This window comes from Corvus moneduloides, chromosome 15 (genome assembly GCF_009650955.1).
Source record: "Corvus moneduloides isolate bCorMon1 chromosome 15, bCorMon1.pri, whole genome shotgun sequence".
NCBI classification, from domain to species: domain Eukaryota; kingdom Metazoa; phylum Chordata; class Aves; order Passeriformes; family Corvidae; genus Corvus; species Corvus moneduloides.
This window is the reverse complement of record NC_045490.1, coordinates 3,976,159-4,000,737: the sequence shown is the minus strand read 5'-3', so window position 1 is coordinate 4,000,737 and position 24,579 is coordinate 3,976,159. Positions and strand designations below refer to the sequence as shown.

The window sequence follows — 24,579 nt, the reverse complement described above, 5'->3', positions numbered from 1 at the left end:
CAGCTGCACCTACACTGCTCTCTGAACCTCATGACTCCACAGGAGGGTCTCCCTGACAGTCTTTTTTGCTGCTTTTTCTTTATTCTTTCTGGTAAAACAGAACAAACTCGACGTAGAAAAGGGGATGCCCTTGGCCAAGGTATTGCAAAATTGGGAACAGATTTATGGTACAGCTCAATTATCTAAAAAGCACACAGTGGCCTTGTGCCAGGAGGAATGGCCATATATTACTAGGACAGCTGGTGGGGGCCCCGGGAAATTTGGCCACTACATGGAACTTTCAATCAATTAAGACTCACTTATTTATGACACTGCTTAGAGGATAAAAGCCCTGGACAAATGCATTACTGTTTTAGGAAAAGAAAATTGGATACACCAGTCTCATGTCAAACGAGGGGTGAGTAACCAGCCAGCTAATGAATGATGGCACTATGAAGAACTGATACTCTGAAGAGATGAAGTGGAACAGCTCACTCACCACTCTTGGTGCTGTTAACCCAGATGACCACAGCTGCATGGCTAAGTACAAAATCAATGAACAATTCAGTGTGGTATGAAGTTAACAAGACTAAAGAGGAGCTAATTCACATAGATTGTTAGGGGCTGGGTGACCAAACCTCTGTAAAACCCAAAGAAAGAGCTCACATTTTTTGTTGTGTATTGGATACAGCTCATGATCCAGCTTTAATAAAGAGAACCAGCAAGACCAAAGTTGATTGCCCCAGTGCTACTCTTGTTTAACATTCAATTCCAGCTGCTGTGTGTGATTGGACATCTGGATCTCAAATAAACAGAATCTATGTTAATGTGACCTGTGAACAAAATTAACTCAATACCAACCACTGTCTTACTGCCCAGCACAATGAGCTTAGTTACTACCCCTCTACCAGTACGGGAGGAGCTGATCCCACAGATTTCTGAAATCAGCACTGGCTTTTTAGCTGATTTCAAGCATGATTGTAGATACCATCTACGGCAGCCACAATCATAAGAGAAGGGGAAGGCTGTATCTTACACACTGAAATTCAAAAAAAAAAAAAAATTGGGATAATGTGATTGATTTTGAGAAAGAATTCCAGCTCTGGTGGTAACCAGCCAATTTCCCATATAACCCCCGAGTAATAAGGCCACAGCTTTTGTCTGAACAATATGCACCACATCAGAATACACCACAGACCCAATCCCTGTGTTAGGATTGACTCATGATGCAACTGCACTCTATCCACTAGAGCTGAGTATGGGCCCAACAAAACAATATCAAACGGCAGAATGTTGATGGGCATGTTGTAGGAGAACAACAAAGATTTATTTGTGAAAGTAAAACCATCAAAGCTCAACACATTTGTTTTGACGCTGAACAAAACGCCTGTCACTTGAAATACATTCCAGAGATACCCCTGAAACCGTACTTGCCTATGTTGGAAAGGGATGTGTTTGTGTAAGAACTCTTTGTAATCTTTTGTTTGTAAATAACATCACTGTAGGGACAAATAATCACTCCACTACTTCTAACTGTGGAAACACTGTGGGATGCAATTTTAATTATTCAGCTCCTATTACGTCCAATCAATGGTTACAGTCCAATTATACTTAAGCTAAAATTTACTACCTATCCCCATCAGAATGAATCCTGCACTGGGTGAAGAAGCTATTAAAACCTGATGACCCATATCAACTACTGGAACAAGTCCAAAACAATGGACAAAAAATTCTAGTCACCATTCAGTGCAGAAAAGATGTGTCATGTCACAGAAAGAGTGAAGAGGGAGGCACAACACTGATGGTGGAAAATTCCTCTCTTTGGGTGGTCACCAACAGCAACAGGAATCTATATTCAGATATCCATCCAGTGGTGACCTTGTTTGCTCTGTTTACATTGTGCCTGTTGCTTGTAATAACACTGTATGTGAGACTAAGAGTTGTATTTAAAGACTTTGTGAGTTCCTTCCTTCTTATTGAAAGACTTCATGAGTTCCTTCTGACATCCCAGCAGGGATGCTTAATAAAAAAAGCAGGACTATTGTAAATGAAGTTTAGTTAGCTGCATCCTTTTAACTGTACTCTTCCATCTGAGTGGCTTTGCTTAGCAAAAGTAGCTAAAGCTGCTGGAGTTTTAAGCCACGAGCTCCAAACTCTCACCAGCTCCAAGGTCCCACCTAGAAAAGTCAAACATATCTTGAACTTCTGCTCCATTACATGAAGGAGGGCCCTGAGACCAGTGTGAACTGGAAGATAAGGAGGCCACAACTCAGCAGAAGCTGCAACCCAGCCAGATAAAAGCTGCCAACACCCACCTGGAGACAGAGAAAGAATCCAACAGGGAACAAGAAGCTCCCAGACCAAAACCCACCAATGGACCAAGGGGTGTGTGCAAAGCACATGAAGAGTGGATGAGGGACAGGCGCATTGACTGTAAGGGTACAAACATCAGGGACTTGTGTGCTTTGGGTCCCTGGCTGGAGGCACCCAGCTCAAGCTGTTCCTATTGCTGTGCCACTCACTTATTAAACTAATTTTTCCTGAAATTGGAGACTGCTGCAGGAAACCTAAGGCAAAGAAATTTCATTAAATTGGATTTTGGGTTTTTAAGCTGACTTCTCTTTTTTCCATAAACAGATGGTATGTTATTTCCACCCAAATTGCCAGGTTAGCATGCTACATACAAATGTAGAATCTTCTGGGATGTTCCAACTACTCACAAATGTTACCTAAACCATCTCTACACATTAAGGTAACTCTCAGTTCTGTAGGCAAGGAAACAAACATTTAAGAAATTTAAGAAATTAAGTGACTTGTCAAGGTCATATAAACCTGCAAGTCTGAAGTCAGAGCTTAACTATAAAATTCAGATGATCTTATTCCCAGACTCGAAGATGAACTACAAGCTATTTCTGGGGTGGAAAAAAAGCACTGAAAGCTGAAGTCTTTCAACAGCTCAGAATTTCCAGGACACTGCAGAGTCACAAGTGCCAGATGATTCTGGTCTTGTTCTATAATTTGCACTAACCAAACTGGCCTCAATATAAGACCTCTTCATCGGTCTTAAATAGCATCCCAACTGGTAGTGCATGCAACCAAGTCCATGGAAGTTTTCAGCTCTAAGCAGAATTACTAACAAAAAACACTGAAAAACAGTTTGCACATGTGACTACTGTATGTCTTGTTATGATCAGGCTGCTAAATAGAAACATCAGTTGGAACTGGATAGCTTTGGCAAAAAGAGGAACGGCTCTGCCAACAGATATGTCTGTCACACTTTACTGTTTTCAATATGAAAACTAAAGGGATTCAAAAATTCTTTTGTAAGGCTAATTCAAGTGTCACTCCCCACATATGATTGATTCCCTGATTGTACAAAGGCTTCAGCTGAGAGCCCCCTGCACTGTGCTTCCTTCCAAACCAAATCAGCCTTATGTCTAGGGAATGGGTAAGCTCACTAAGTGTCAGCTTTTTGCCTTGCAAAATCCCTTGGGAACACTGCTGGACTATTTGAATCCATGACATCTTTTAATTAAATATATTTTTTGTGCTAGTTGATGCAAGACTTAATTAAAGTCTTTATTAACTCACTCCAGGAGCACCAAAGAGAGAAAGCTTAGTTAGGAACACACCTAACAGTCCAAGCAATAAGTACTGAACATGTTACAATGAAGCCTATAAAGTCTCAAACCTCACAAAGACCAGAAGTCAGAATTCCTATTACATAGAAGCACAAACAAGGTATTCAAAGCAATCACAGCGCTATACCTCAACGTATCAACTAAATTCATAACATCTCCCTTTCTTTTAAAAAATTTAAAGACCTGGAGTGGCATAACCACCTCCAGCTGTAAATGTTCTGGATCAAAGCCCTATGTCTGATGGGCATTTGTTACCAGCTTTATTATTTAAACACAAGTTCTTAAATAATGTTTAGGTTGCCTTTTCTAATAAATAAGCCTTTAATCCTGTAAGAAACACCCACAAACTCCCATCTATAACAACTGAGGACTCCCCTGAGGAATGACAAATAAACACTTTTTTCCTTCCTACTGAGGCAAGAAGAGGCTATAAGTCCTCTCTTGTACACTCTTCCTTTTCAGGAAATCACTAACTGCAACTCTGACAGCCACAACAGCGACATGTCAAGTCATCACAAAACCTTCATTAACACTCCCCTGAACTGCAACATATCAAGAAAGACATTCCAGCAAATGCTCTGGAACAACAATTTTGATGCAGAAATAACAAAACTATCACTTCCATTAAATCAATTGAAAGCACATTTTTAAATGTTTCTCATCAGCAGGCACCAAAATAAGTCAGGCTCAAATCCATGTTTCCAGAACTTCCTGTACAAAGCCTTTAATGTGATGGCAGTGTCTTTGGTTCCAATTAAACATCGTGTCAGTATGAAAGTTTACAATGGCTTTCAACAGATGTAGCGGGGACCAAACAAAGATGGTTGATTTTGTCTTGTTTGACTCAGTTCTCCAGCCTCTCGCTCTGCATTTTAGATCCAAAACACCTGCTTCCATTGCACATTTAAATTTGTGTAATGTATTTTAAGAATAAATTCCACTACTACTTTGCTTTTACTGGATCCAGATCCCTATTTGCTCTCTCACCCAAGGTGCCAGGAAACTAAAAGTAACATCCTGTATGCTGTGTAAAACACCCCAGTGCTGAAAGCATTTTAGCTGAGCCACTGCATCAGAGGCCACATTTAGTCTTGTGGTAAGTGCTTTCTCTCCTTAGATTAGGGGACATTACACTCCCCAGACAAGTAGCTCAAAATTCTTGCTCTACTTTCAATAACTTAAAAAGAACTACTTGACTGCATATTTAATTCTGTAAACTTTTCCAAAGACAAAGAACAGCAAGATATATTTAGGTGTCTGACATAAAAAAAAAGGCATTCACAAAACCACTTACAGAAGATATTAACAAAATAACAGTTATTTTTCTAATTTCCAAACCAAGCTGACAAAATTAATCCATTTATTCTTACCTGGAAATTTGGTGCCCAGCATAAAGCAGCAGTGCAGTCAAAAAGTACAGGTAAAGCTGAACCAGGTGTTGCCTTGGTAAAGTTAGGAGCACAACACTTAAGATGTAACCTGTAACAAAAAGTTGATCTTTAAAAAAATACTATCAAACACCAAATTAAAATAACACTTGGCATGTTCAGAATTTAAGATGGGGATGCATAGGCTGTACTCCATATTAAAGCACACTCCAGCTATCAGGGTTGCATAAATCAAGGACAGGACCTGACACAGCCTAGGATTTGTAGATATTTATCCCAGCAGTTCCTGCATGTCTCATAAGCATTTCGTGAGGCTGTTGAAAATGACCCAATGCACATCCAGCTTTACTCTTCAAGACCAGGGCCTGGCTGCTCAGCAGCCTCTCCAACAAGCAAAACACTGATCCTTATTTTCATAAGGATCTCACTCAGATCCCCAAATAAAGCAGTACTTTGAAGTCCACCTCGTAACTGGGCTGTACATGTCCATACTCCTTTCCAGATAGGCTGCGGGTCAAAAACCCAGCACATGGTGCCCTTAGTAATATTTATTTCCAGGCTCTCTCTCCATCACTGCAGTGCACTTGTGCTCTTTCTGAAGGTCAGCTCAAGTGCCTGGCACTGAAATCCATTTAGGAAAACAGCCCAGCAACAGCCAACAACTCCCCTGAAGCTAAGAACAAAACGCTACAGAAGAACTTATCCTGACCCTAACAGCCACACCAGTCATGTCACAATTGAAGTTTCATACATCTATTCAGCAACATAAGGCACAGTCTTTTTAGCTGAGTTAATTTATATTTTGAGCTTTTAAAATATATTTAATAATGCAACTCTAGATTAAGCACTCATAAGCAGTGGCACAACCAGGTACTATAAAACAGCTTGGGAACTCAGCATGTTCCAGTATTTGAAAAAGATACTATTTCAGAGTCAGTATTTGTGTAGAAGTATTTAATGGCTGCTTAATATCTGCCATGTTCAATAAGCCACCTCTGTAAAATTCTACCAACAGTTTGGTCTTCAAAAAGGTATCTTGCAAGATCCTCCTAGAAAAGGCATCAGACCCACAGGATGCCAAGCAGAGAGAGATCAATTCAGATAAGACAGATGATAGGATCAATGATAGACAGACAAAGCCTATTTGCTTACCTTTTTAAAATACCAGTATATCATTTATGTATTTAGCATTAAAGATAATGTTTCAATTATCTTTATGAAGTGGATGTGACAAGTTGCACATTTGTCTCAGGATGTGCTTTTTAAAAGGCTAAAATAATCAATAGATTCTTTTACTAAAATCAAGTGTCAGACAAGTCAGTAATTCTGGACAGTATCACTTTGACCAGAGGGCTGGAGCACCCCCCCGGGAGGGCAGGCTGGGGGAGTTGGGGCTATTCAGCCTGGAGAACAGAATCATTTTTATTGTGAGCTTTTTTAAAGGGGCCTGAAATACAGCACTCCATCAGTTTCCTTCTAGCGACTGTTTCACACAGAATGACTTGCACAGCACATCAGATGTTCTATCAGTTTTCTTCACAAACACCTGTATTTTATGGAATTCCTATTCTCTGTTCACCACCTTCCTTCTACCAAACACACAAATGACAAGGGCAGGAACTCCTCAGCAGTCTCTATGAAGACATTTAATTACCTTGCACCACACCACAGCCTCATGAGCCAGCTCGAGCTCTCAAACCCTCTGCAGACATTCTTACACCTCATCTCTGCTGCATTCACCCCTTTCCCTGGATTCCTTCCTGAGGGACAATTCCCCCTGAGGAACAACCCACAACCATTTATCATTCCAGCACGTGAGTCAAATCTCTCCAAAACTTTCCTTCTCACTAGCCTGTGACTCACCTTCAGGTAGAGAACCAAATGGAGTTTATTATGCAGTCTTTTATTCCCCTATTACCCTATCAATAGTCTTAGAATACCTGTTCACTGCATCTGTATTTAAGCTCTGTCATCTTTACTTTATCACAAGAAAGTCTGCTCCTTGGCCACGTGATGATGTACCTGAGCAATGGTAGGATCATTTCTGTAAAAGTAACATATTTTAGAGGGCAGTAACTACCCTCTAACAAAGATGATGGAAGGATTTTAGATATCACTGAAATTCATTCTTCTTCTCTACAGGATCACAACTTCAATCAAAATACTTAGGATCCTTCAGGATACAATGAAGGAGTGGAAAAAAAATAAAAGGCTAAATTAAAAGATTTAGAAAGTATTGTCACTGTGCCTTCTAACCAGCAGGCAGGCCTTCACACTGCACAGATGCTCAGAACTGCAGGGAAGCAGCACAAGACAGCCAAGGTTACTGCAGAAGCTTCAGCAATGAACTCCACTGCTCAGGAGTTTGGGCTGGAATGTAAATGTTCACTTTGAAGCAGCCATTTGGTTTAATTGTTATACTTTCAAGAGGGGGAGAGCAACAGACATTTAAAGTAGTTACCATTCACTCTTATTTACAATTTCCTCTTGTGACTTGGTAAGAGGGAGATTTCAACACACTTCATACTGCAATATTTGCATTTTTTCTGCAGAGGCCCTATTCCCAAAGTGGTACCAACCTCATTTTTATCAACAAAGCCTCTGCCAAATAAAAAAAAAAAAGCCAAATAATTCTTTACCAACTCATCTGATTGCAGAAAAAAAGGAAGATAAGCTCAAATTAAGACATATTTGCAATAATATTCTATTCCCTTTGTTCTCATGCAGACAAATGATGTAATTAGTGTATGGTATAAATAAGATTCCACTTCAAAAAAAAAAAAAAAAGAAGACCAGGAAATGAAATTTCTCACAGTAGCTTTCTCATCTAAATCATTACATTCTGTTTTCATTTGCACCTCCTCTGCCAGAAGAAAACATGATGCTGAGAACATACATCCCTTTGGAGAGAGTCCCCACACACAAGAACTTACAGTTTGAGAAACAGTCATCTTACTGGGTAACCTCTGAGCAGGGGTTAACAATAACACTCACTTCCATCCAAATGGAGTTTCTGAGCTCTGTGTCAGCAGTGAGCACTCCCCTCCCTCGATTCAGGCCATGCTATTTTTGCTCTTGGGACTTGGTGCATTGTCCCTTTTGACTCACCATGTGCATTTCTGTATAAAGCAAGCAGCAGGCTCAGGGAAGGCCAATTCCTGCCCCAGTAAAGGAATGGTTCTAACATACGTTAAAAACAAATAAACAAACAAAAAAGATAAAGAAAAGACAGAATAATCTTCCCTGAATACAGTCATAGTGCCCTAGTGCTGCAACACCAAGAAAGAGACTTGCACCTTTATGCCCCCAGATGTAAGGAGCATTACAGAAGACTCATTCTGCCAACCTTAAAAATACACAAATCCCCCACTCAGCTCCCATTCAGGAGCACAAGGAAACAGAGAACTTCTACTGCCTCTCAGGCAAGATGGTGCAGATTTAGGCCCCATTGGAGAAAAGAAACTGTGAAAATCATAGTGAGCAGAAAAGCGAAGTTGAAGGCAGCTAGACAAGAACACACGTATTAACCAGTTCATGACCTCATTTACAACCTGCTGATTCAGCTCGATGAAAACCTCTGGCTGTGCAATGCTCATTGTTCAGAGAGCAGCAGCTCACAGACTGCCTTTCAGCAATCTCTCCATTTGTGCACCACCAAGGTGTTCCCAGCTTCTCTCACCAGAATTACCTCTTTGCCGACTCAGGTGTCTGAGGTTTATTGACTGCACACAATGGAGGCTTCTGGAACACGATCAAAGTCACAACTCATCCTCTTTATGGAGCACTTTAGTGCTCATTTGCATGATTACAGATCCCTTGTGTCCATTTTGTATTATTACTCACAGTTTCCTGCGTGTTTACTCTAAAACTGAGAACTTTGCACATCAAAGAGTTCATAACATTTCTTAATAAGGCCACACCAACTCTTGGAGTGCCAGAAAGTAAGAGCACAATTGCTTGGCTTCTACCAGGAAATTAACTTAGGGGGCCCTACTTTTCCATTTTCCCATATCCTGTAAGGGTAAAGGGTCAGTGACTTGCAAAGCAACTTGCTGGGAAGCAGCAGGTCATGAGCCACAGACTCCATCCCAACACCCAACTCTCCTGCCTCAAAGAGGGATCAGTGCACTCCGAGTTAGTCACTCCAGCCAAATCCTTGACTGCCCTCATTTCAGTTTATTCAGACAAATACCTGGCCACAACATGCAAGTATCAATAAAACAGGACACACTTCTGAAAGCCTGCATTTGAGATGGCAGAAGTATTACAGAAACAACTGGCACCTTTATTTTCAGTGTGTCTAATTCTCAGGATAAGCAATCACCAGACTGGTCACACTGCAATTTACACAGAGATTTCATAAATTGTCAAAGTCTAAATCATCTATCTCAAGAGTGGATAGTTTTTAAAAAATATACTTTTATATACCTGCCCTCCAGAAAATGCTGGAAAATGAGTTCAAAACTGAGAAACATCTAAACATACTTGCACATAAGGAAAGTGGTATTTATTCAGTCATTGCACAGGACAACTGTGAACAGAGATCAGAAATCCTGTTATCAACATCTGCACATCTCTATGAAAATAATGCCAACAAAACAATTTATTCATTGCTGGGGTACTGCCATCAACAGCTGTTTCTTGAATTTTTAAACGCATAACAGATTGGGCACTCTAAGTATAAATAATCCAAGAAACTGAGTTCTTTACAGAGATTTGCAGTATTATCTGAACAAATAAAATGGACTTTTGGTTCTAGTTCTGCCATATGATTCAGAGGCTCTTTCTAAATCATCAAGACAAGCTGCCATTCTGTCATGAGAGTGGTACTCAGAATTAAAAATTTTAAGCACCTCCTTTCAAAAAGGCGGTTAGTGGTTCCTTTTATTTAAAAAAAAAAGCGGTGATGTGGGTTTCCAAAAACAGATACCAGCTTTACACAGAAGAGTTACCTGAAAGTATCCATATGCTGAGAAAGCTGCTTAGTAAAAGCCTGCAACACGAAGGGAGCAGTAGCCTTGAGTCAGAAAATGAAAAAAGGGTGTGCTGGATTTTGAGCATAGCACTCACTCTACCTCCTCCTGTGTCCTACCAACTGCAGCATACACTGCATTTTATCCAAAAAGAGAATGAGAAGACATTACAAATAATTATTTTAAGGAATACAGACCAAGTCCATGTCATCAAATTGCACTTGATTAAAAAATAGCTACAGTTTAAAATTAAATAGTAACATTCAGAAAATAGTTCTACTACCCATTTATCTAAGTGCTGCTTGCAGGAGAGAGACAGAAGACATGGGGCTGCAGAGCCAGAGATGCTGAATCTAAGCAGGACCTCATTTTTATATGCATTAACTGTATTTACACATTTAAATCATGCATCTTTTTCTCAATATTTTAGGAAATTTGTTTCTGTAACGAACCAACTCATTTCTTCTCACACTGAAGCTTCACTTGGCATTTCTTCCTGTGTTTGTACCAGAGTACAGTATCTTTCCTCTTAAAAGGCAACACGAAAAAAATAGAAATCTAAATAAAAGATCTTCTACGTAAAGCACAAGAGCTTAAAGAAAAGTGGGCAGACCAAAGCATGCAATCAGCACACAAGGGCAGGAAGTCCAGCAGGTTTCTCCTCCCTCAAGCCCCCCTCATAAAAGCAGCATTTGTAACAAGCAGCTCACACCTAGCAAGTGATGTGACCAAGAGATTAAAATATTAACCACACAGTTCAAGAAACTGTCATTACAAACAGGGTTGTGAAAGATGACACACCTTTCACCTATTCCAAATATTTAAATACTTTTTTCCCCCCCTGAAAATTTCTTTTTATTTTTCGTAATGACAAAGAATATAGTTTAAGATAGAAAACTGCTCTATTTTTACTTTTGAGTAAGAAAACCCTGTATTTAGTGCAATTCTGTGCCTCACCCATGACAGTGACTTAAATTCCAAGCCTGACTCTGATTATAGACTAAGCTCATGACTCTTTCCATCTAGCTCAGAGTATTTACCAGTTAGAACAAACAGCATTGTTTTGCCCTTCTTCACAGGAGGAAATTACGTGGTTCCAACTGTTTTCCACCTTCTTCATCAAAAGAACATAAAAAGAAGTGCCTGCTTTCTCAGAGCTCCTCTGCAGTGCAGAAGAAAACAGAGAAGTCTGGCAGTAAGTGCTAATCTACCCTACACAGAGGTTTCACCAATTCTAACCAGAAATTTATCTCTGCTGTTTGCATTGCTCTGTGCTATTTAGTTAAATTTCATGCAGGTGAACTTGTGGTTGAGTGGTTATCAGGATTGAATATTTTCCTTTGCTCAAGCAGATAAGGGCTGTTTCATGGAAAGATACGAAAAGGAAAAGTTGTTTCAAAGAACAAATTGCATTTCAGAAGCTTTTATTACACTCTCAGTACTGCTAACTGGAATGGGAGTCACACTGGAACACACATCATTTCACTTGTACATTTAAACAGAAAAGACACTCCTGGTAACTCCCAGTTCTGAGCAAATTTCCAACACTGTGTCCTTAGTTCCAGGAAACGGTTCACCATATGAAGACTGGTAGAGTTTATTAATTTTTAGGGCTCTCTAATCAAATTGTTCCTTGAGCATCTGCCCAAGATAGATGCACCCAATTTCCTCAGCTGCTGGAAGCACTTATATAGCACTATATATAGCACTACAAGATACTGTCTTGTCGAAGAAATTCAGTGATTGATTGATATTGCAAAGCTGCCACTGAATTTGCTGACAGTGTTTCCTAACTGCAAATATGACAGAGGATTTTTTTCCTAAATAAAGCAGATTAGTATGTTGAAACACATCCACAGTGAATTGTTGTTTAAATTATATGCTGGTAGTTAATTTCCCCCTATGTATCTTCAAAGAAGCTTAACTCCCCAGACTGGTGGAAAAGGATTTTGTTTTCCTTACAAATCCAATTTATATATTTTTATACATCATCTTAATTAATGTTAAACTGTAAAGTGATGCAACTAAATCTATATAAAATGTCATGGAGGCATGTAAATTGATTTAGCCCAGCTTTACCCTGACACAACTTAAAAAACCCCCAACAACCAAGGAAATGAAACACAGCAACTTTATTTGCAAAGTACTAGCAATGTTTTCTCACTAAAAGTTGCCTGAAAATCTTTTAAAACAAGCAACTTGTTTGACAATTTAGAAGCTCTTCTTGCTTAGCAACTACCAGTTGGAGAAATAAAAGTGCATACAATCAATGTCATAAAAGCAAGAAGTACAAGAACTGCTGAGTGATTGTGCACCAGCACAAAAGCACCCCTTGTACAAGGAGCACAAAGTCAGATTCCACTGGTTTAGTACCAAAACAGCATCCAGGTGGGAAATTCTTTGGTAACAATACCCACCCCTCTCCGTAGCACTTTTTATTGGTGTATCCCAACACACTTCAGCAGGGACAAGATTATCAAATGTCTATAAAGAGGGGCTTTGCCACAGCTGGAAATTACCCACTGCCATCTCGAAAACCTACTCCACAACCGTTAGTTCTGCATTAGAACCTGATCTGATAAAGTCATTCCTAAAAGCTTTGTGTGCGCACACAAATGCATGAGAAGGCCAGCTGTAGGTACTGGCCACCATCGTCCTGTGTCACATTCACCAGCAGCAAGCATGTCCTCTCCCACAGACAAAGGAAAGGGGAACTGTGACACCAATGTTTTGTACTGCAAGTACATTGTTATCCCAGCACGAGTATTGTGGAGCCGTAACAAAGAAAGCTGCACTCATTTTTAGTGCAGTAAATGATTTCCAGACAACAGATATTTAATACATTTAAAAAAGGGAAGCCTTATGCCAACATTTATGCAGTCAGGATTAAAGTCAGGACATGCTCTATCAAAAGCGCACAGTTTTCTAACTACTTAAGTAAAGTGTGTTTCCTTTAGCTGACTGCAGTGCATCTTTATCTTCCAAAAGCATCTACAAGGAAGAAATGCTACAGAGTGGGAAAATTATATGCTAGCCCTTTCTCTCCAAGCTAGGCAGTGCTCAGGCAGATGCTTGCAAGAGATCAACCTCAACAGCCTGAATCCAATCCCTAATTTACCCCATGTGCAGATGAATCACATTCTCACCTGGAAAGCAGGTCCCAGAACACCAAGCCTTTCATCTCCTAAAAACAGACATCTAGCATTCCAGAGCTAGACTTGCAGGCCAAGGTTCACACCTCAGCTGCCTGAGCTGAGTTAGTAATTTTGTCCATTTATCTGCAACACAAGGACTGGTTACCTGCTCGAATCCACTCACAGCACAGAGATGGTTCATAAGGGTGTAAACTGAAGAGCCAAATCTGTGCAGCAATGAAAACTAAACTTCTGGTGCTATGGTTAGTCCAAACCCAGCCACCTTTTCCCTAGTCTCTTGTTTAATGTTAAGTTTCTATACTTCTTGTCTGCACCACATTTCACAGCTGCTTCATCATCAGTCAGACACGGGCCAAAGTCACTGTGTTCCTCCTTCAGGACATCAGTTGTGTTTCCAAACACCAGGTTTACTTGTAAAGGCTGAATAACAACAATCAGTAAAAACCCTGGGTAGGATTTCTTTGCTGCTAACATAAACTGTCCCTTAGGCAGAGCTGTAATGAATGCATTATCGTGTTATTCTTTGGAATCAATATATTAACATGCCATTACCAAATTCCTAAAATTCTTTTAGCAAGCCAAAGGATATTTAGTCGAGTAGTTTTCTCTTGAAGAGATCCATACTTACCCACATAATGCATATTAAGGGCCAAGTACTTGTACTGGAAGAGAGGGTTGTTGTGCAGGCTACTTCTTTGGATCTGCTGGAAGAATGAGCTGACATCCCATCTGTACAAGACATCCAACAGCATGATGCTGGGGACCCTTAGGGCCACGTTTAATACTGCCTCCAACTTCTCCTTTGCAGCCATTCTCTTCCCTTTCTGTGAATTGGCAGCAGACTGTAAATAGCACAAGAGAGAGAAGAGTAATCGGATCAATCCCACTGTACAAACAGCCATTAGGCTTTGTGATCATATGAATGGGGCTTCCTGTGTGGCCACAAACGACTGAATGAATCAACTGAGTTAAACTCAAATCCAGACAGGACAGCTTCTATTTTGGCTATATAAAGGTCAATTTGCTAGCAGTTTTTTCATGGTGACACTGTAAAATGGGGGGAGGGCAGGTTAATGACATGAAAATGGTCCAAGGGTGTGCACCGTTCTTATTTACACTCATTTAGCATCCAAGATCTCAGCCGAAAGACCCCAGTGTAGTAGGTACTACACAAACATTTACATGATCTGCATTAGAATGCAAATACTCTGTAAGCTTTAGAAACCAAACACCAACAAAATTCAGGCACTACATCCATTTAGCTTAGCACTATTTCTACACCTCTCAAATTAAATAATCACCAATTAAGACAGTTCTTTAAATATTTGGGATTCACTTCCTCAATGCAAATTGCAGTAAATCATTTTCAAATACCTGAGCTTTAAAAAAATCATTTACAGACTTCATTAACCCCTACAAATTTATCTATTTATGGAATTTGAGGGCTGTGTGTTTTGAAGATTAGGACCAATAATACAACTATTCTACTCATTTCCATGTAATTCACAAGGAATCATTCAAACAAAAGACCATATCCTCACTCCTGAATACTAGAAGGTAATTCAGTTTTGGAGTTTGCCATCAGATAAGACGGATGATGCATAACAATGAAGGGCCCTTTTTTTTTAAAAACAGCTGGTCCACAACAGCATCTCAAAAGTCATCAACAGAACCATTTTAAAGAGCAAAAGGATCAGTTTGACATCCTGTCAGCTAAGACTGACAGTTGCTCCTAAATAAAATGTGCTGGTTTTACCATTCACCACCTGCCCATCCCTTGAACGTGATTCACTGTAGGCTGCATTAGAGAACTGCAGTTGAAGATGGGGATGATCCAGCAAGATTTTATCCACAAAAAGCCACTCAAAGTAAAATCACCTGCAGCACAATCAGCCCCCCGATGAGGACAGATTTAAGAAAAGGCTCCCAATCCCAATTATTAGGGGGACAATTGAAAAGAACTGCACCCTGAGCAAAAAAATGGAAAAACCTGCACTTGAACTGCACTTTATTTTAAAATTTTAAAATTTATTTAAATCTTAAAATAAAAACTTTATTTTATAAAGTTTTACAGGACTTTATTCATATTGTCCTTGTGTAAATTATAGAAGTTTTTGCAGCTGTGCAAGTTTTATATCTCAAGCCAACACAGAAGTCCAGCATGAAGTGAAACCATGCAAATATATATTAAGAAAAAAAACCCAACCCAAATAACAAAAAAACCCCCAAGACCTCTCACCTACACACAAGCCTTGTGTGAGGTTTTATTTGTGTTGCCATGGCCTAGATGGCACTGCAAACTGTTCATGTCACACCTTCAGCCACACTCACACTTCTCAAGGCATGATGACATAAAATTACTTCAGCTCAAGAAGTCAGGACACATCAAAACTGAGATGTGGCTCAATAAACCACAGGTCGCAAGGCTGTTGCTTGCCATTGTCTAGCCCACAGTCTGATTTTTCAAGTTATGTATATGCTGGCATTTTTACAGAGCTCTTGCAACAGCTCTACAAACCCCAAGGAGAGCACATCGCTCCCCTCACACAGGAAGCACCTTCCAACCACATCAGGCAGCCCACACAACACCAGAATTTCACAGAGCTGCCCAAATCAAATTAAAAGGTCAGCCAGAAGACTACAAATATTTAGAATGAACAACCAAAACTACCACCCAAGCAGCTACTACAGAATCAGAGCATTCAACATTTTGTGTGAAAAAAAACCTGAGTTTAAAGGGATGGTATTGTACAAACAGAAGTCAGGGGTTGCACAGATTGTATTCAGAGTTACAAAAAATACCAGCTTAAATAATTCATATCAAAATATTTTAAATGTCCCAGAATTTTCAAAAATCTATGGGTTTGTAAAGTTCATAAATTTAATTAAAACTCTGAAGTTAGGCTGCCTCCTGGTTTTTCACTACGTTCCTTCTCCAAGTAGATCAGGATGTGGGGATAGGGATGAGCAGGGACTGACAGGTTTTCATTCTGTCATAAAAACAGCCATGCAAAGTGACAAGTGCCTGATACCAAATTACATTCTCAAAACTGTCAAACCTTTTTCAGTCATCAACAACAACCAAACGTGTATGACAAGAAGGTAACTTTCACTTGAACTTTCGCTTTCCTTAATTACTCCAAAAACAGAATTCCACGGACAACTTCTCTTAATACTGAAAGTTAATTTGGATGTGCTGACTCTCAAGTTAAGCTGAAAAATTCTACCTCCCAAACTCACGCACACATACTTGAGACATAGCAAACTAAAAAGTGCAGCATTTAGATTATCTAAGAGAACAATTAAATTTCAAATGCTGCTAAAACAAAAGCAAAACTAACTTTGAAAACCACATCATGTCGCAACAGAAGTCCTGTGAGGAGCAGCCACAGCAAATCCACAGCATCTTCTGTCCCTGACTGACAAAAACACCCAACACTAATAAGAAACCCTTTAAAATTAACTCCACTAGAAATGCGGATGTGTTAAATAAAGCCTCAGTTGTAATGGCTGCCAAGTTCTGACAGAACGAAATAGAGGCAAGCAAAGTCCATTGCTCTAAGCTCATTATATTGTAAAGAGCTCTCACAATACATTATTTTGATTGGTGTAAAAACAAACAAAAAAACAACCACAACATTAAAACGTTTAGATAAATGATGATGACAAGAGTTGCTGCGTGCTCAGGCATTAGAAATAAAAAATAGGTCATTTGTTGTACAAAGCCAAAAAATGGACTGGGGAACCATTTGTTTGCGTTTCAAAATTTTTTTCCCGTGATTTCAAACATCTCCCTGTTCCAAATTAGAATAAGAAAAGGAACAGTCTCAGGAAGATTGTCATGGTTTAACCCCAGCTGGGAGTTAATATCACACAGCCACTCACTCACCATCACCCCTCCAAGTAGGATGGAGAGGGAAACTGAAAAAAAGGTAAAAACCTTTGGTTGAAATAAGAGCACTTTAATAAATAAAATAAGATAGAATACTGATAATGATAATAACAGTGGTGAAAGGCAGATAACAACAACAACAACAAAAAAAACCAGACAAAGAGAGGACTGAAACCCAAGAGAAACCAGTGCCACAATCCAGTTGCTCACCACCCACTCACCGATGCCCATCCAGTCCCTGAGCAGCAGTCGGTGTTTCCCAGCCAATTCCCCCCTGTTTCCACACTGGCCGTGAGGTTCTGTGGCATGGAACATCCCTTTGCCCAGTTCCCCCAGCTCCTTGTGCACCTGCTCACTGTCAGAGCACAGGAAACTGAAAAGTCCTTGATTTAGAGTAAGCACTGCTTGGCACCAACTAAACCATTGGTGTGCCATCAACGTTATTCTCGTACTAAATCCAAAACACAGCACTGCACCAGCTACTAAAATTAACTCAATCCCAGCAAAAGCCAAGACCAAGAACTTCAGATTTCACATCTTAAGCTGTGCTATTTGGCCAAAACAACCTTTTAAAAAATTCCCATTATAACTGATTGTTCATTGAACATAAAACAAAAATGAACAATCCATAACAATTATATTTCAAAAACCCCTCCTTCACCTGGCACACCCATTTTGTCAAAAGCGTATTCTTGGTTAGCCCTAAAGAAGACAGCAGAGTTGGCAAAAATCTATTAAAAAAAAAAAAAGAGAGACAAAAAGACTCCTTCAAGTTTGTCCCAGCTCATTCCAGCAGCAGAACAGACCATCTTGAGTGTGATCACATAGCACGCAACCTCTCACAGATAACACACATTTTCCCTTTCACAGAATTTTCTTTCTGAAGTTTTGCCACAACATAAAATTTTGCCATTTCAGCTGAAGCTGTGAATTCTGCCACTTAAACCCATGTAACTGTTGCTTCTGCACCAACATAAATATAACTCTATCACATCACAGGCAGCAAATATGCCCTGGTAAAGCAGTACAAGAGGCCACAAAAATCTACATCCATTTATCCAAACAGGTACAAAATTACACTAACAGAGAAGAGTTTGTACATTTAGGGAAGCATTAATAATAAAGTTACTTAATAGTTACAGAAATAAACTGGAGTATCTGCAAATATAAGTTATTCCAAGATTACTGCCACCAAAATTCACTATAGAAAGAGAAAGCAATTCCAGGCAAGATCAGAACCTTAAAACCAGACTTGATCCTGCATCATTCAGTCTCACATCTGTGAACAAGATGCTCATTCTGCTACAGCATCACAACCTAAAATACTTGGCAAGATTGACTAAAATCCAAAAGAGACAGTTTCAACTTCTGCTCCTCACATCTATGAAATTCTAGTTACTCTGGATACATCCATTAACAAGCACATTCTGGTCTGCAGTTTAGTTTCCACATTAGATTATTTTTCAGTAATACATTCTGAAACTAAAAATACCACCAGGAAAACCTTTTGTTTTTCTGTGAGGGAAACTCTGCTAGACAGACTTAGAGGAGGAAAAAAAATTTTAAAGATAAACCCAAACAGAATACAAAATATACAACTCCTATCTGTAGCTATAGAAAAGTTCAGTGTCACAGTTCAACAACTAAAATTAGACCCATCAGCTGGGTTATACCAACTCACTCCCTTCTTTATACCTGTCCTGATTTGGGGAGCAAAAAGAATTTTAATTACAGAAGAATCCCATTCTTCAAAGACTCAGATCTTTATATCATCAGTTTGGGAGGGAGAGAACAAAGAGAAGCAAAGGGAAGGAACAGGACGAAAAGGTTTATCAAATATGCACTGAGAAAAGAATCTCCCTGTGTGATTTCTGTAGGGAAAAAAAAAAAAAAAAACAAACCTAGAACTCAGAGTACGTGAGTCACCAATCCATCAAAAGGGCTCTTTCCCTGGCAGACAGTGACAAGGAAAGGAAAAGACTGTCTTGCTTCCATACAATTTAAACTGGCTAACAAGGACAGCAATCAAAGATTTCTGCTGAGAAGGCCAGATCCAGCGAGATACCAAGAGCAGGAATAAAGCCCTGGAACACTGCAGACGTGCACAGCAACACCATCACTGGCAGCCAGTCACTGCTCCCAGTAATGCTCAGTGCTTCTAGATCACTGGAGCAGTTCAGAAATTTCAAATGATAACTAGAGAGTATTTAGCCTTCAATTTAAAGGTTCAGAGAGAGTCAGTCAGCAAACAGACAGCTCGATCTTGCTGTGTAAGCAGTTAACAAGAACAAACAACATCTTTTTTCTCCTTATTTTTTTCCCCTTTTTCCCATCTGGTCTAACAGTATGGATTGCTATACAGCTGCTGCAGTGGTGTGCCTGGAGAACCGGTATTTCTGCCTAGAAAACTGAGTAATTCCTACATTCCGACTCATCCAAGACTCATTCAGTTGTGAACTGTGGCAGAGCTAAGGTTAACCATCCCAAACAAATACAGCACATATTTTGCAAAAGCAAATGTTACTGCAAAATAAATTAGGTCAAACTCTTCTCTGTTCACAGGGACTTCAGTGAACATGAATTCACATTAAAGGCATATTTAAAATGGACAAAAGCAACGATGGAAGGTTAGTTGCAGAGAATTAAAAAAAAAAAAAATCTACATTTCCAACTTTCATTAATTCTAGCAAGTTTTATATGAGGGGAAAGAAAACCAATCCAAGAAATGAAGATACATATCACAGAGCTGTGAAGATTAAGTTTTCTTTAAAGATTTATTTCTCTAGTACATTTATACACTATGAACAGTTTCAGCCCACTCTCAATTATATAGCAAGTGCATTTTATTATTTATAGGCAGCCTGTAAAACATCCTCTGGCTTTTATTTTTCATAATGAACAGGTAAGACAAAGGAACTGAACTCAGGGACTAACACGTGTTAACAAAGGTTAAAAATCCACCAGGTATGCAGCAAAATGCTTCCTTCTGTGGATTCCTATGGGATCCACGCTCTGCCTGCACACAATCAGCTCTAATCCAGTCACACTAAGAGGGGCTGCTTGGTTTTGAGATTGCAGCTTAGTTGGGCACCTGAAAGACGGTAAGCTAATTCATTAAAATTAAAATACAATTAATAATATCTTTAATTAAAATCTTCAGAAGAAAATCTAGACTGACTCAACAAACTGAACTGCTCTGAGGTCCTTTCTGGCTCCCCTGTTTCTCGACAGGTTTGGTTTATTAACCAGTTATTCAGCACTTTTTTTTGCCATCACAGCCGTGTTTGCAAGCCCACACCTACAAGCCTGCCTAAGCACATTTGTATCAGCACATTCTGAGAAAATCTGGGCAGCAATCCCAAAGCGCCTCTGCAGAGGAGAGAATACCCAGAGGACCTGCACACCGAGCATTAATGAGAGCCTGAGATGATGCAGTGACATCCCACCCCAGAGAGCAGGATCACAGGAACACCAGGCACACAGGCAAAGCTGCCATGCCCCATCAACCTCACAAAAAAACCCCCCTGCGACCAAAATGTGTTACCAGGATGAAGCCACACGACAGAATGAAATGTATCTCATTCTTCACAGTTGCTCAGACAGCTTTTAGCCATTTCAGACACAGCCTATGTTTAGAACCAGCAATGCCAATAACTAGTTACCAGACTGGTAAGAAGTTAAAATAGAAAATAAGACTTTCAGGATTTCTCTAGGTCAGCACTGATAAAAGTTTCCATCGCTGCTGCTGCCTTATCTGTTTTCTGAATCGTGTAAATAAAGCTCCAGGCCTGTGAAATAGGCAGCTCAGCTTCCTGCAGCACCAGACTCGCCTGACAGAAATATCAAATGCATGGTGGAAATACCCAAAAAAGTTCCCTTTAAAACATGCTCAAACACAAGATACACATCTAAAGAATTCTTCCAGAAAAACTCCTCAAGATGAAGTACCCACTTCTGAGTGTTCCTCCCAAATACGAGACTAATTACAGAGCAGCAAGGCCTCTCTGAAATGAAGGCAGGGAAATGGGAAACACTAATGCCTGAATCACACCAAGGATTGGACTTGAATCTACACTTAAAAAGCAAAATGATGGTGAACTGTCCACTCTAACCACATCAAACACTGCCAGGTGTATTTGGAGCTAAAAATGGCTTCAGAAGAGTAAATCACCACATGGGTTCCAGAAGAAGGGAAGAGGAACTATCTGCACTGTTTGAAGAGGAGGAAACCGACCCAAGTTTAGCAAGCAGCTCGGAGAAGGTTTGTGCGAGTGCAACACCGAACACCAAGCAGGCTCAGAGCATGCCAGGACACACCCATTCGCTCAGAGCTCCCTGGCACGATGCGCCTTTCTGCATCTGCACCAAGGGCTCCAGCTGCCGAACCGGACGGAGATACCGATCTCTCCCCATCCTCTCCCAAACGAAGGAATTCCCCAGTATGCTCAGTTCACGTCTCCCTCAGAATCGAGTGGCTCGAACATCAGTAGCCCCTCAAGACTGACTTAAAGAAAGTGAAGCCTTGTTTTTGATGAGCAGTAGTTTTACATTGCTCTGTAAGATTTTTGATGATCCTTCCATGTAATGGTGGTCGCAAAGACAACCATTTCCTAATGCTAATGAGTTTAGCTGTTAATTAAATCCTTTAGTGACACTATGACTCGAAAACCAGAGCTGATTACCAGAGTTATTAAAGTAACTAGAAACAAAAAAGATACAGTTTCTCATGCACATTTCCCCCCTCCTTTTTAAGATAACCGGCAAAAAAAAAAAGCCAAGGTTACAGATAAACCAAAGTCACGGGGTGCAATAGCTTAGAGCGCCCACCTAAACAAAATAATTTTTTCCATATTTAAATCTATCTTCATTAACCTACAAGACTGATCAAAAAGTAATTAGTAATTATTTCCTTCCTCTCCTCCCAAGTTTTATCTCTACGGACACATTACAAACCCTAACTGAAATACATATAAAAGTATCCAAGACTGGAACACAAGTTAACAGAAACTCTTGTATTAAAAACTGCATAAGAAATGAATACCGCAACACCTACGGATTTCAAAAAAAAAAGTATTCTGAATGAGATCACAAATGGCTAATATTTATGAGTCAAACATATTACACAAATCTTGCTTTTCTTTGGTATATTTTGCCCATAGTTTCTAATATTCTCCTTCATTTGCTGATACTTGCATGCATTACACACAAAAAAAATTCACTTTTTTTTCACTTTATTCCCCCAATCACATTAATTATGCACCAGGTCCCACACACACACCCCCAAAAAGGCAGCACAACCAGAAGGTAAGAATCCCTCTAAGAGCTCCATCTGTCACAAGTGTACTTGGTACACAGAACTACTCCCGAGCACAGAAGAAAAATGAAAATTCTCATCACAAACCTTATTTTAAAAGGCTACAGAAGGTCTCATAAAACCGACTGACATGACACAAGTAGGGAAGATGGCAAGAGCCCTGTTCTCCACGCCACGGGCAGGCTGCTCCTTACACAAGCATGACCATATGCTCCAGGGCCCGTCTCCAGGAGAGGTGCCCGGCTCCGCTCCGTGTCTCCGCCGTGACGGCACCGGGCCGGGGGACGCACAGCCCGACCCCGGGCAGGACGGGCAGCCCCGCAGCCCCCGGCCAAGAGAGTGCCTCTGTCAGGGCTGCAGCAGCCCGCAGCTCATCCCCGGGGCCAGCACGGGCAGGCGCCGGCCGTGCGGACCGCGACCCCCCGCTACCCCACTCCCCAACAGGACACTTATTCCCTGCCCAGCGCAACTCCCGCGCTCACCGCCGGCGCCGCGGACCGCCCCGCGCATCCTGCCCGGCCCCGCTGAACTCCAGTAACCCCGGCGGCTCCCGGCGCCGGCGGAGGAGGGGAGCGGGGAGGGGAAGGGGGGCGGAGGGCGGGGAGGAGCGGCGGGGGCGCTGCGCGCAGGGAAGGCCGGGGAGCCCCGGCACCGGCGCGGATACGCGCTGGAGCGGCGGGGGCGCGGAGGGGCGCGGGAGAGGCGGGCGGGGGGCGCCGCGGGGACGCGCGCGTGTGCCTCAGGTGGCGCGTGCGGGAATCACCTGAACCCGCGGGGTCGCCGCCGCCGCCTCCTCCTCCTCCTCCTTCTTCTCCTCCTCTTGCTCCCCGGTGGCGCGGCGGAGGCTCCGCGCTTCTCACACCGACGGCGGCGGCGGTTCGATGCCCGGCGGCAGAGCGGCTCCTCGAGGCACCATGGCCGCGCCGCGCCGCCTCAGGGCGCCGCCGACACCCCGCGGCCCCGCGGACGGGCGGCCATGGCCCCGCTGCCTGCGCGCGCGCGCCGCCCCGCTCCGCGCATGCGCGCGCCCCGCCCGCGGCACCGCCCCGCCCGCGGAGCGGCTCCTCCGCCCCCCCGGGCAGGTTCGGGGCGGGGGTGGAGGGAGTGGGGCAGCGTTTTGGGTGGAAAGCGCCAGGAATTGGGATGGGGAGCGCTCCCCGGCGGGAGCGGGCTCTGTCTATAACGCCGGGACCCTTTCGCCCGCCCACAGCCCCGAAAAGGCAGAGGTTGGGGTGTAAATTCCGATGGGAGCGCGGCGGTTTGGGTCCTCTCGGGACGTGCGGACTTGCCAGGGCAGCTGCGGGTCGGGAAGATGACTCAGAAAAGTCGGTCAGCAAAATTGAGGTAGTGTCTGAGCAGATGTTTAAAAGGCAGCCCTGCTATTTTAATAATACTCCTTAGTGGCCTTGTGGAACACGAAGTGCTGTATTACTTTCGAATACTAAGGCTGACTCTGTTTTTTCCAGTGTTGTACTGCAGAACTTCCAGTCACCTTCGTTTTGAGTTCAACCAGAAAAGCACCAGATACTCTGTATTACTGCACTGTCATTTTTCAGCTGGAGACCTGACCCAGGGGCTGCTCCCTCACAGCACAGCCTAGCACAGTATAGTTTCATACTTTTTAGCTCACAGCCCTTGCATGAAAAGTCTCACCAATATTTACTCATCCTCTTAAGGGTTGCATGGCCAAGCCCTAGAACACTTTCCTAAGTACTACGGAAAAATTATGACACAAAGGAAGTAATGTTTTTTACCTTAGTATTTAAAAAAAAGTACAAGGGCACATTGTCTGGAACATGAAAAAAAACCTTTGCTGTGGTGAGGAATGAGGGAATACACTGAACTGGAAAATCCTGTAGTTCACAAGGGTTGGGCTGGCCAACTTAATAATTGCTTTTTTCCTTCCATCTCTAATGAGAACTGGAGCATTCACAGACGTAGGTATTAACAATACCTCAACATAGTGTCTAACTCTGTGAAGCAGAGATATAAAAATAAGGGGTTTGGGCGTCTGTCCGCATTGTGCTTTGCAAAATTACTTTGAGTACCTGAAGGTGTTCAAAACACCAGAAGAAAAAAGGTAGTTTGAACATGTCCATCCTCAGGTGGTGCATTGGTGTTCACACTGGGCCAGTCTCCTCAACTCCAGTCACTCCAGAATGCAGCAGGAAGGAGATCGAATGGCACAACTGACAGGAGTCTCCCAAACTTTTTCAGGTACCATGGAGCAGCCCAGC

General features: G+C 41.6%; 1 protein-coding gene across 3 annotated transcripts in view; it reads right to left on the bottom strand.

Annotated features, from left to right (window-relative positions):
* RNF145 (ring finger protein 145) overlaps window positions 1-23,314 on the bottom strand; it is a 47,031-nt gene extending 23,717 nt beyond the window's left edge. The window contains exons 1-3 of one of the 3 annotated variants that reach the window (XM_032124931.1): window positions 23,106-23,314; window positions 13,765-13,978; window positions 4,991-5,099 (exon numbers count right to left, since the gene is read on the bottom strand). In XM_032124931.1, coding sequence (XP_031980822.1) covers window positions 4,991-5,099; window positions 13,765-13,948 — 293 coding nt within the window. In that variant the 5' untranslated portion in view covers window positions 13,949-13,978; window positions 23,106-23,314. Of the gene's footprint in view, window positions 1-4,990; window positions 5,100-13,764; window positions 13,979-22,429; window positions 22,746-22,824; window positions 22,846-23,105 lie in introns of those variants that run through there. The other 2 variants (XM_032124933.1, XM_032124932.1) reach the window with 2 other exon arrangements.
* Window positions 23,315-24,579: the final 1,265 nt, after the last annotated feature.